The 12,810-nt window shown below is 34.5% G+C and overlaps 1 protein-coding gene and 1 pseudogene across 2 annotated transcripts in view; one reads left to right on the top strand and one right to left on the bottom strand.

Annotated features, from left to right (window-relative positions):
* Window positions 1–461: 461 nt before the first annotated feature.
* Window positions 462–12,810, bottom strand: part of LOC141451641 (neurotrimin-like) — a 324,652-nt gene continuing 312,303 nt past the window's right edge. Inside the window, exons 7-8 of one of the 2 annotated variants that reach the window (XM_074123100.1) lie at window positions 11,159–11,307; window positions 462–3,992 (exon numbers count right to left, since the gene is read on the bottom strand). In XM_074123100.1, the coding sequence (XP_073979201.1) occupies window positions 3,847–3,992; window positions 11,159–11,307 (295 nt within the window). In that variant the 3' untranslated portion in view covers window positions 462–3,846. Of the gene's footprint in view, window positions 3,993–11,153; window positions 11,308–12,810 lie in introns of those variants that run through there. The other variant, XM_074123101.1, reaches the window with a different exon arrangement.
* On the top strand, window positions 4,024–4,806 carry LOC141451899 (uncharacterized; annotated as a pseudogene).

Below are 12,810 nucleotides of genomic sequence, written 5' to 3'. Positions count from 1 at the left end.
TACATTCGCTTCACACATTCATCCCTCTACTATATACAACTATTTACATACAAACTTAAAACTAATGGATGGATCAGTACTCTATATTCCTGCCATCCTTATAGCTTAACCGAAATTAAAATCACGTAATCCTTCTCTAATCATTTTCTTCCATTCATTCTAATCGGCTATAACTTTTAAATACACTCATATTTCATTGCCTAGCTCTGCTATAGACTTAAGCACATATATGTTGGGTGGGAGAATATTTTGTCTTTGTCGCGAAATGGTGCATCTAAATACCTGTATAAGTCGTCAAACATTCGTTTCCTTTCTAGTACATAATAGGGGTTTAAAAAAAAAAATTAATTAAATATAAAACCCAATCATTTGAAGAGCAACATGGCGTTTCACTGACCCCACCGATTGTTATCGGCTATTTCTATACTAAAACGCCAACAAAAGGATCGACAAAAAAAATCAATAAAATGAATCCTTTATTTTAATAAAATATGAAGTATTATACATCGGGAGTGTTTTTTTATTTATTAATTTATTTTAAAATAAAGTAAAGTTTGTTTAATAACAGAAATTCATCCCCAGGCTCGGCCTCAACTCGTTTTACATTGGCACCACAAATGTGTTTATTTTTATTGTTCATTTTCTTGCATATATTTAATTAATTTTAAATATTAATTTTAAAAACAAATACAATGTAAAAATTAATACAATATTATCTTTATTAATTCATAATTTTCAGTTTTGATATAATTATGGTCATTTTTCTTAATGTTACAATGGAAGATTACAATTTGTCTGGTATAAAGCAAATGAATTTTCTTGTATTAACACTTTTTTTTTCCCAATAATTTTTTTATTTTGCATTAAAGCTTTGCTTTAAAGCTATTGCATTTTACTGCAGCATCTTTATTTGTATGCATTTTATTTTGAGACAATCATTTTTATTGTTATTTTTCTCTCGCGGGAATTGAATCAAGGAATCATTTTCTGGTTGATGGTTTCATGTTTGGGTAATGATTGTATTGATTGGATGGTATTTCCTGGGTAATTAATACAAAATATTCGTAGAGTTTTAGCGGAAATCTTGAAAATATTAGTTTGCAGGGTAAATTTTAATGTCTTAAAAAATGCTTCTTTTTTTTTTAAAGCTCGATTAAGTATTCACGAGTTGCAACAAGTCTTATCGGCCATTTGGCTTTTCTTTTTACTGACATGACGTAGCTATAATGAGATAAGTAATATTGATTTCTCCCAAGCCTTTACTTATCAGCCTCTTTCTGTAGTATTCTTTGCGTTTTTTCTTTTATTGTTTATATTTTTGTGTCTAAACATTGTGAAAGATATTCAGTGAATGATCCTTCACCCCGTAGATAGTCCAGGTGTGTCTGACGATTATTTTCCCCCCACCACCCAAAATGTAAAGCAGGGCAAATGAGAAGTGTTTGCAGCTTACAAAGAGGAAGCATTATTGGATCTTGGTGGTAATCTCTGGGAAGCAGCACGTTACTGTTCTTAACAGCAGATCTTGTGTGGAATTAGTGCTCTGAAGGGAAGGAGTTAGCTATGCGGTTAGCTTACTGGACTCCCACGCGGAGGTCCCGGGTTTGAATCCAGCTGCTGGCCCTTAGATTTTTGCTCTTCCTAGGAGGAGCTTCATACAGCTCACTGTCCGGTGATGGACAGTGTTGTCTGTAACGAGAGAATGTCCGAAGGCCGGCAGTGCACTGAAAAAAAGCTTCGGGCGCCAATAACCATAGTTGTTGACGCGCCTTAAATCATTAAAAAATAAACTAGCACTCTGGCATAGTCCCCTAGATCGAAAAAGTAAAGGAAGGGGACCCTAAATTAGAAATATCTTTTGGAAGATACTACTCAAAACTTACGGTTAATGATGAAAGAACTATTTTAAGAAAGTCAATTGGTTTTTTGAATTATTAACTTTTCCGGTGGGAAATGAGAACACTGAGCCACCTCAAATTGTGGGTAGCTTGAGATATTGCTCAATATGGTCCAAGCAGACATTTTTCTAAGCAGAGCCCAAACTACCCACTTATAAGAGTAGCATGGTTGATCTGAAGAAAAGTTCTATGTGAAACTTAGATTTTTTTTCCCCAAAAGAATCATTAATCTAAGTCTCCAAGGAGTCCATTCGCGGAAACTCTTCCTGTATCAGCCGGTTTGGAAATTAAGTTGTGGGGTCTCAATGAAAGTGTATTAACACCCTTCAAGGGTCCACATTTACCAATTAGATCATGTTTTGGTAGTTTCCAAGTAATTTTTGTAAAAAAAACCTTCCTGTGATTTACAATACGAGCCCACCAGTTTTTCTAGTTCCATCTTCCTGCTAAAACCAAGCAAGACGCACCATTCCTCCTCTGAAAATGCCGGAAACTGGGCAGATATGCTAGTTTTCCCCACCAAAGAGGAAGCTTTATTGGATCTTGGTGGTAATCTCTGGGAAGCAGCGCGTTACTGTACTTAACAGCAGATCTTGTGTGGAACTAGTACTCTGAAGGGAAGGAATTAGCTATGCGGTTAGCTTACTGGACTCCCACGCGGAGGTCCCGGGTTTGAATCCAGCTGCTGGCCCTTAGATTTTCTCTTCCTAGGAGGAGCTTCATACAGCTCACTGTCCGGTGATGGACAGTGTTGTCTGTTGACAGTGTTGTCTGGGAACAGAAATTCGTTGATTCCAATTCGTTTTTATGTATTTATTAGGCCACTTTTATGGATTCCATTTATGACTCTTAGGAGATAGGCCGATTAACACTCTTGGCTTCTAAAGAAAACTTTTTGGAACTCATGAAGATACTAGTATTGAAATAATAGCTATTTTTTTTTTTTCTCAGGCAGGCTTAACGTCAAAGTACCAAATTAAGTGTTGGGAATAAAGGGACGAACGCTCATATTTTACTACAATAATTTTTGTAACAAACAATAAATTTGTTACACGCGGTCTCGATCTGGCGATTTCCAACTTACTAATGCATGTTCTTGTTGCTCTGGCTCTTGTTGACCTTTAAGTCTGCTCCTTTTATATTTGAATTTAGCTTTACGTTTAATTTAATGCAATAAAATTTCCAAAATTCACCCAATTAACACGTTTAACACAGTATATTTAATAATATTCAATGAATTCCCCCTACAAAAAATGTGTTACATGCAGGCCCACAATCAAGCTAGCCAATCCACAGAGTTTCATCTTAATTCAGAGAAAGAAAACGCCATGAATTTTCCCGTCTATATTGGGGTTGTTTGGCTGTGGAATGTCCACAGAAACGCCAGGCATTCTGGAAGAAATATCTACTCCAATTTCTTTCCGCTGGAAGACATTAAAAAATTCTTTTTCAATTACCTTATGGGTTACAAGAGATTCTGGCCAATAAGCGTGACTCTTTCCAAGAGATCTTGGCAAAAAAAGGAGCGCTTCCTTCCTTCAGGGAAAGCTGATAGTAAAACACCAATATTATTGGCGCAAACTAAATTGTCTGATTGGTTCAGAAAACAAAAAAAAATGAGTTAGTTTTTTATTGTTGGGCACATCTACAAATAAATCGATGATTGCGAACGTTTAACATATTTACAGCTCATGACAATATAAGAATGATGCAGGAAGTTTTAAGGATATTCTGGAAGGATAATCAGGAACAATTTATTTATAGCCCAGCTGTACAGTATTTTTTTTTAAAATACGTTAATTTATATACAAAAGTGTACAAGAGGCAGCATTAGTTTTTTAATTTTTATTTATTCCTTCGGTCGATGGGAAGGAAATAGAAGTTGATGAATATATAAAGATGATTGGTTGATGAGCGCTTTGTCGATAGCCAGATAAACAGCTCGCGGTTACGTATCTCTTGATAATGATGTAGTTATCACAGCAATGCCAGCCAAGAAAGATAGACAGACAGATTCTGGCTGACGACCGCCAGCTGATCCGTTCTTCTTTAATTCACTACGAGATTTCTCGCCCAGTGATGATTCGGCCAATTCTGCAAAAGAAAAGTTACTAAACTGAGGAAAATGTACGAGAAAAAAAAAATTAACTGTGAAATAATAGTTTAAAAATAATAATCAAGAAAGAAACAAGTAGTATGAACCAAGGAGAGTGAAGAAAGAGGAAATGAAATAGGAGACGAAGAAAGAAGCAAGAAGAAAGAAAAGAAGCAAGAAGAAAGAAAAGAAGCAGGAAGAAAGAAAAGAAGCAGGAAGAAAGAGGAAATGAAATAGGAGACGAAGAAAGAAGCAAGAAGAAAGAAAAGAAGCAGGAAGAAAGAAAAAATGAAATAGGACTCGAAGCAAGAAGAAAGAAAAGAAGCAGGAAGAAAGAGGAAATGAAATAGGAGACGAAGAAAGAAGCAAGAAGAAAGAAAAGAAGCAGGATGAAAGAAAAAATGAAATAGGACTCGAAGCAAGAAGAAAGAAAAGAAGCACGAAGAAAGAAAAGAAGCAGGAAAAAAGAAAAAATGAAATGGGAGACGAAGAAAGAAGCTAGAAGAAAGAAAAGAAGCAGGAAGAAAGAAAAAATGAAATAGGACTCGAAGCAAGAAGAAAGAAAAGAAGCACGAAGAAAGAAAAGAAGCAGGTAGAAAGAGGAAATGAAATAGGAGACGAAGAAAAAAGCAAGAAGAAAGAAAAGAAGCAGGAAGAAAGAGGAAATGAAATAGGAGACGAAGAAAGAAGCAAGAAGAAAGTAAAGAAGCACGAATAAAGAAAAGAAGCAGGAAGAAAGAGGAAATGAAATAGGAGACAAATCAAGGAGAAAGAAGAAAGAAAAGAAGCAGGAAGAAAGAAAAAATGAAATAGGACTCGAAGCAAGAAGAAAGAAAAGAAGCACGAAGAAAGAAAAGAAGCACGAAGAAAGAAAAGAAGCAGGAAGAAAGAGGAAATGAAATAGGAGACGAAGAAAGAAGCAAGAAGAAAGAAAAGAAGCAGGAAGAAAGAGGAAATGAAATAGGAGACGAAGAAAGAAGCAAGAAGAAAGAAAAGAAGCAGGAAGAAAGAGGAAATGAAATAGGAGACGAAGAAAGAAGCAAGAAGAAAGTAAAGAAGCACGAATAAAGAAAAGAAGCAGGAAGAAAGAGGAAATGAAATAGGAGACAAATCAAGGAGAAAGAAGGAAGAAGAAAGAAGAAAGAAGAAGTGAAATAGGAGACGAAGCAAGGAGAAAGAGGAAAGAGGAAATGAAATAGGAGACAAATCAAGGAGAAAGAAGCAAGAAGACAGAAGAAAGGAGAAAGAGGAAGGAGGAAATGAAATAGGAGACAAATCAAGGAGAAAGAAGCAAGAAGCAAGAAGAAATGAAATAGGAGACGAAGCATGAAGGAAGAGGCAGAGTCCTAACAGAAGGGAACTATTCATTTTTTGGGAAGAAGAACATCCAAGTAGAACAAAAATATCTGCACCAATCGCCAATGGATAAGCGGTCTGATGGAGATATATGTATATATTTTTCCTGGTAGGCTTTACGCCCAACTTCTCATCAGCTGTCTTGGACGGAAGTGAATAGTTAACAATTTGCTTTATTATACTAAATGTCCATACAAATTAAATACAATCCAAGTCTAAGACCGGAAATCATTCCCAATACCTGTCCACAGTTTTGCAGACTTGCCTACTGCTGAATAAGCTTTTCCTAATAAACTATTTTGATGGCCACAATCCTTTCAGAACAGTCCACAAAACACAGTAACAGTAAATACTTCAAGTAATATGTGGCTTATTTTCTACAATAAATAAACAATTTTCATTATTATTAAACACTATAGCCAACAATAACAATGTATACACTATATCCGTGAATAATAGTGGGATGGCCTTTTTAGTTATGAAATGGAAGAGACTCCGAGTTCGCTCGTAGTATATGTTAATCTGGGTCTTTGTACGCGTCCACCATCACCATGCATGCACAGCAGCAGTATTGCAGCAAACATACACAAACGCTGCAGTAGGTTCTAAAATTAACTACCGGACTATACTTTCTAGGCTAATCCATGGAACTGTTATTGCCGCAGCTTCCCTATCAGATATCAGCTTTGTGTAATCTATCGGTGTACCGGTTTGCGTAATTTACTTACTGGTGGTTTATGTAATGCAGAATTTATATTTGACTTCTCTGTTTTGTGCGTTTTTTTGTTTTTTGTTTCATTGAGATTTTTTGGCAGTCCTGATTCCATTGTCCATTTATTTAAAACTTTAGAAATAATTGGGAATAAATGATCAATCAGAATAAAGTAGAATAATTGTGGAAAAATATTTTTTATATTCTTAATTGCTTTGTTTATTCTTTTTTTTTTTGGATTTCAAGAAAAGTTGTCCCCCTCCCCCCAAAAAAAGCACTAATTTATTTCTTTAATTAAATTTATCCCAGACATTCTTTATGTTAACACTAACGTATGTGATTCGTTGAACCTTCTTTGACTTTAATTAGTATTAATTTAATTAGCGAACTCCTGGTTAAAGAAGCTGGGGCTCTAGGCTAAGCCCTTACAGGGCAATCGCAAAAGGGGAAAGTTGAAAGTTGGAAGTTATATTTGCTGTAGCAGACCCTTCCCGCACCAGAAGAATGACCAATTTTTTTTTTTAGAAGCATTGTAGAAGGGTCAACCCTCTCCTACCACGCGCGCACAAAAGGAAAAGTTTTTCTTCTCAACCCCCTGACGCTATTTTCCAGGCGCTACTGTGTGTACATTAGAAGCTTTAGCAGCCAATTTTCACCCTCACTTTTCCTCACTGAGAAGGGAATTTCCTAACAAGCCGAACTGATTTACCTTCCATACATAAAGACAAACATAATTCAAGTGAGAATTAATTAGAAAACTGGTTCTGTCCCTTTCTACTGTATATACACAGCTGAAGAACTAGGAGGGCGGGAGAATTGTTAGCCCTTTTTCCATCAAGGAAAATTCTTTTCCTTTTTTTTTCCTTCTACGTAAACACTTTGGAGGACCGGAAATATTAAAATGGAAATTTTTTTTTCTTCTTCTTACAAAGGTTTTGTCTTTGTTTAGAAAATTAAGTCCTCTTCCTAGGGGAAGTCCCCCTATAAAACCATCATGTTACGTTGTAAGATTGGAAAATGGTCCAAAAATCCGAATATTTATTGAGTCCACAACCTTGAGAATAGGAGTAAGAGAAAGTTATTCCGGATTTTTGATCTTGGCACCATTTTTGGACTTGCCCAGAATAAATGAGCCAACTTGTGAATAGATTACTTGTAAAATCGAATAAATTTCATGGAACTGTGACCTATATTCTTTTTTTATTATTATTATTTCTGCTTTCATTTTTTAATTTAATAAAAGTTTTGTAATTAAATTAATAGCATTATGAGTTATACTAACAAGCTGTGCATAACAATTGCAAAGTTATGAATGGCAATTTGAAACTTAGAATTGCATTAATGCATACAGAACTCTCTGCAGACAGTGATACGTACATAATTCAGTCAAATCAATACAATTCCGCTACGTAGCTAGTGTCAATTACTAGGAATTAGTTTTAGATCAAGTTTTATGAATAAGTAAACCAAAAACGGTATAATCATCAACTAAGTTTTGAACTTACTTGGTAAGTAAGTTATTGAATGTTAAAAAGTCGTGATAAAAGATTAAGTTCAGAAGAGTTATCAACTTGCTGAAATTGGTCTTTTTGAAGCTCACTATGGAAACCCACTTTTCAAGATAAAATTTTGAAGTAAAACTGATAACTGATAAGACACAAAATGAATATGTAAAAATGAAAAAGAGGCTGCCAAAGTAGGTTGCTAGGAAACAGTATACTGATAAGCTAAAAAGGAAATGATTACGTAATTACAGTAAAATTAAAAGTAAACTTTTTTTTTTTCTTTCTCGTTTATTTATGCTACAATCATCGCGTTAGCGCTATAAGTAAGAGTGATAACCGAGTACCAAATGATAAGGTAACGAGAGGAGAAGTTACCCAGTGGTAACACTCCCAAATATTAGATGGTTAGTCACTCTCTTCACTTGAGAGGAGATCATGAGGCCACTGTCTTTGGTCAGGTTGTCAGGAAAAGTTCTAGAAGAAAGATTTTGAGCTACAGGATTTAAATGAGATTGCTGGCTGAAGTGGAGTTTTCTGTATCATGTTTTCAGCGACTTGGGTGATAAAAGGAATGTTAAGTTCAGTGTGTATAGTCCCAGGTTGGGAGACATAAAATGGAGCGTTTATGGTAGTTCGAAGTATTTTAGATTGTAGCGATTGAATCCTTTGGAGATTGGAGCTTTTGGTTGAACCCCACAGCTCTATTCCATACGCCCAAAATAGAAGTATAAATCAGTATTTTGTTGTCAAGAGAGAGTTTTGATCTATCGTCTAAGTGTCTTTTAAGTAGCCGATAGCGTCTGTTCAGTTCTGTTCTTTTAAGTCTAGTGTGGGTTATTCTAAGAAAGTCTTCGGTCCTAAGTAAAGCCCAAGGTAGCCGGGCAACGTTCACTACTGGTAGAGGTGTTTAGGTTATAGACGACTGGAGGAAGAGTAATGCGACGAAGAGTGTAGGTGATGTTTTGCGACTTAGTTTCATTAAGTTTTAATAGCCCATTTCTTGAACCATTGCTCTAATGAGGAGAGATGTGACTGCAGATTAATTACTGTGGAATTGAAATTAAAATAATGTGAAACATCGATGAATCGTTTGACGTTTGAAACGAATGAATAATTTTAAATCCACGTGGTTTTGAATTTTATTCATGGTTGCATTATATTTTACTGAATTAATAATTCTGAATTTAACATTTTTAATTAATAAATAGCCATTCCAGACAGTTTTAATTAATTAATTACTTAATTTTAATTAGCTACTGATATTTTTTTTTTTTTTTGACCAATAAAACCTCTACTTCCTACAGAATTTATTCAGTAAAATGGACAACTCTTTATTTTATAATAAATAATCATTAAAAGATTCATTAAACCATTTTTACACTGGATTATTTCTTTTAGTAAAATGATTAAGCTCATTTATTTTGATTAATTGGAATCCTGATTGATCTAAAATTACCAAACAGTCAGGAAGAGATGCATGATGTAGCTTGGAATACGTGTAAAATCTCCATTCAAGAATTTTCCATTCATTGAAATAAAAATGAGATCAGCGCTTTTAAAATTAGAACACTTTATCAAACAAATGCTGTACGAAAAAAAAAACTAGATAAAACGTATAGAAATGCATATAACTTTTCTAAGCGCAGAGCCAAAAAAAATAACGCAAGCTTGACATTTAAAGCTACAATAAAAAAGAAATATGGCGTAGGACGGTAAACATTTTTATAATTTATTTGACATAGAAAGAAAGGTAAATAAAAATAAATAAAGTGAAAATACTAAAATACTGAAAATAAATTTCAGCCTTTTATCATTATTTTCGTATCTTATTATTTATTTATTTATTTTTATTTATTATTATGTTCTTAGAAATACTGGATCGTGTTCTCATCTCTTGCAGCGGCCGGAAAAGGGGCTAAAATTACGCAATGTAACGGTATATACTACCCGCCTTATGCGAAATAATCATCTGTAAAATATGACTGCAGTGCGCTTGCAGATAGATACATTTTTATTATTATTATTATTATTTTATTACAAAAGTGATAATTAAATTTTGCTTAATACTAGGCACTTTATGGTTTAATAGAATATAAATTAAATTTTGATTATACTGTAGACACTTGTGATAGCCGAGTGGTTAAAGACGAAGCCCGCAATGCTAGGATGTATTGCGGTGCTGGTGGATCGATTCTCTAATGTTAGCAAATGTATTTTTAATTTAATAAATATTTATTGGAGCTTTTTGGACGTAGAAAATTCTGCTTTGGAACACTTACACGATTTTTTTCTTAAACTAGTAATAATTACGAGAAATGGATCGTTAATCATGGAAAGTTGGTAGAAGCCATAGTTGACAAAGCCATAGTTGACAATTAAGGCCTCAAGGAAGTTAGATAAGAGTGACTTAGGACGTCTCTCTTTTCAAGGTACTGAATCCGTGAACTCCTCAAGAAATTCTGGAAGAATCCGGGTGATCCAAACTGTCCGGTAGGACAGTTGTATAAGGGTTGATCGTCAAAAACTGCACGAAAAAGCGTAACGTTGAAAAACACTCCAACTTTGACAATTTTTTTCTCTTTTTCTATAAAAGATATAATTACCAAATTTTCTTTATAATAAAGGGCAAATCCTCCTTTATGCCTGTAATTTTTTTTTGCAACAACATAGATATAATAGATTTCGAAAAAAAAGGTTGCTGAAAATGGGCAAAAATTGTTGTTGTTGTTGTTCTTGTTCTTCTTCTTCTTCTTCTTGTTGTTGTTGTTACCTTTTTTGTAAACTGCGTAGCGCCTAAACGCGTTATTAAGCGCTGTAAGATGGTAAACAGGAGTCAGCGAACTATTCTGCTTTCTGGTAGAAGGAGGACATCGAAAATGGAGGCATTTGAAGCTCCAGATACTCCTGTAGAATTTGGAGACTTACATGGCTCAAAGCGGAAGGAGAATGGAGTTGTTAAAAGGCAATCATACGAGGCTAGACAAAATTTTCAGGCAGTACTTAGAAAAAAAAAAAAAAGCCTGAACTTACAAAAACCAACTCTATAATACAAACAAAACCGAATAAGTTAGGTTGTTATTAGTAACTGGAAGATTGCCTTTTAAGTGAAGCCATGTTCTTAAACGTTGAATCGTCATCCATCACTATATTGGCAAGGCATTACAGGAAATATTGACTTTTAGCATTTAAAGAGAGACAGAAAAAAAATTGCACTAACTGAAGAAGATGGAATTTTTTTCTGACTGTTAGTCAAATAATGAAAAAAATAACATTTCTTCGATTTCTTGTCAAAATTGGCCACAAGATGGATGATTCCAAGCAGATTTTCGGAGAGAGGGGATAAAAAAAAAAGCAAGAGAAAGATAAAGAAATCTCTGTTTGCTCTCGCCATTTCTAGAGTTCAGTAGAAAATAAATTTTTACAACTTCACTTTTCTCTTTAATACGTTCGGATTTAAAGCCAGTTACCTCCTAAGACACTGCATTATTAAACGAATTACTAATTAGCATGTTTAAATTTGTGCAAAAAATCACTTGAAGAAATTAAAATCAATACTGATATTGACAGAAAAAGAGACAAGTTTTTTACTAACCATATAAACGAAGCGTTCCTTCAGTCTTGCCAAGAGAATTGGTCGATACACAATTGTATGTGCCAATATCGCTCGAACTAAACGATCGAATTACTAAGCGCATTAACACTTTATAATTAGATCGATTCTCACGCACCTGATATTTGGATCTGAAACAGAAAATTATCGAACATTGGGATGACTTCCTATTGATTTGCTTTGTTTTTGGCATATGGCAAGGTTTGTTAAAGGCTACAGCAAAAGAGGTTGCATTATCGATTGAACTCTTTACAGAGAACAAGCTATAAGGACTTGTTTCAGAAACCAGGGATTAGATGTGCTATTTCGCCTCAGTCTAGATAGTGTTGAAACAATAATAAATACATTTAGAAATAACATTAAAAGTCTGAAAAGAAATTGTACTAAAATTATGACTATTGTTGTAAAATTAATTGAAATTCAATGAAATAAACAAAACGAGACTGAACAAGTTCAGTGTACTGATCTATAAGTTTCGGGGATGAAGAAATGATCCTTTGAAGTTCCGCTGAAACCTGGAATTGCCAGAAATATGAGGAACATCTTAAGAAATTAATCAAGGCAAAGATAGTTGCCCCTCTACAAGTGAGTTTAACGGAGAGATTTTGTAAGAGAATGGATTAAATAAAGAGGATGTCCAAGTGAGCAGATCTACATGTGGGCAGTCGAGAGGATGATTTAGTCTCATAATGCCCATTCGCAGGCCACTAGGAAGATACCCTGATTGTCATCAGTAACGTGAAAAGATTGTTGGACGGCAGATACAATTTCGAGTTGGTAGCTAGAAAAATACTGGCGTCACACACACCAAATGTGTTGTAGACTCTGTTTAGACTTTATCCCAGGAAGATTTACACCATCGACGAGTACCTAAGACCAGTTTAGTATAGCCTGCCAAACGATCATGCTAATCATCCAACTCGGCAATCTGTACGACGATCTCATGTTACAAGAAGACAGTACCGGGCATGGTCGTTCGGCCGCCGTACCCAACTGGTCTTAAGTGCTCGTCGATGCTGTAAATCACTCTCTTTCTCCCCAAAAAGACATCCTTCACCACTTTACGTCATACTTTAGTGCTATTGTTCACCATGGAAACGTAACGCTTTTTATTAAACTTCTTCTTTAATTGTTGTCATCGTTGTTCTAATGAAAACATTCATTACTCACGTTAAATTAAAATGAACTGTTAAAGTTTAAAGTCTGTAAATTTTGCTCCTTGTTGGTGTATTTCATTTTTCATTGGAGGGAAGCGCTCAGTTTATATATGCACTGTGCATACAGTATACATATTGTATTTTTGACAAAGAAAATTAACCAAAAGTAATTTAATTATTAAGATTTTTAGTTTTCTTTTTATAAAATAAATGAAATTTATACGGAAATTTTAGAAAAACTACGCGCTACTGGTGATAAAACTTCAGGAAATGAAAACCCTCTTTGAAAAATGAGTTCTGTTATTATAAAATGTGCTCGGCTGGGAAACTTAATATCCTTTCTTTTAGGATGGAACTTTTGGTTTAAGCTTGGAATATTTATCCTAAGGGAAGAGCTTTTCACCTTTTCATTGCGTGCACCTTTTTTAAGATTTTAATTTATCACTTCAATTTGATATCTTACTATTATTAGATTAA

The sequence above is a fragment of the Rhodnius prolixus genome, unplaced genomic scaffold (genome assembly GCF_049639745.1).
Source record: "Rhodnius prolixus isolate KJV_2025 unplaced genomic scaffold, Rpr scaffold_14, whole genome shotgun sequence".
Taxonomy (NCBI): Eukaryota; Metazoa; Arthropoda; class Insecta; order Hemiptera; family Reduviidae; genus Rhodnius; species Rhodnius prolixus.
Note: the sequence above shows the minus strand (reverse complement) of the source record. Positions and strands in the feature narration are given on the sequence as shown.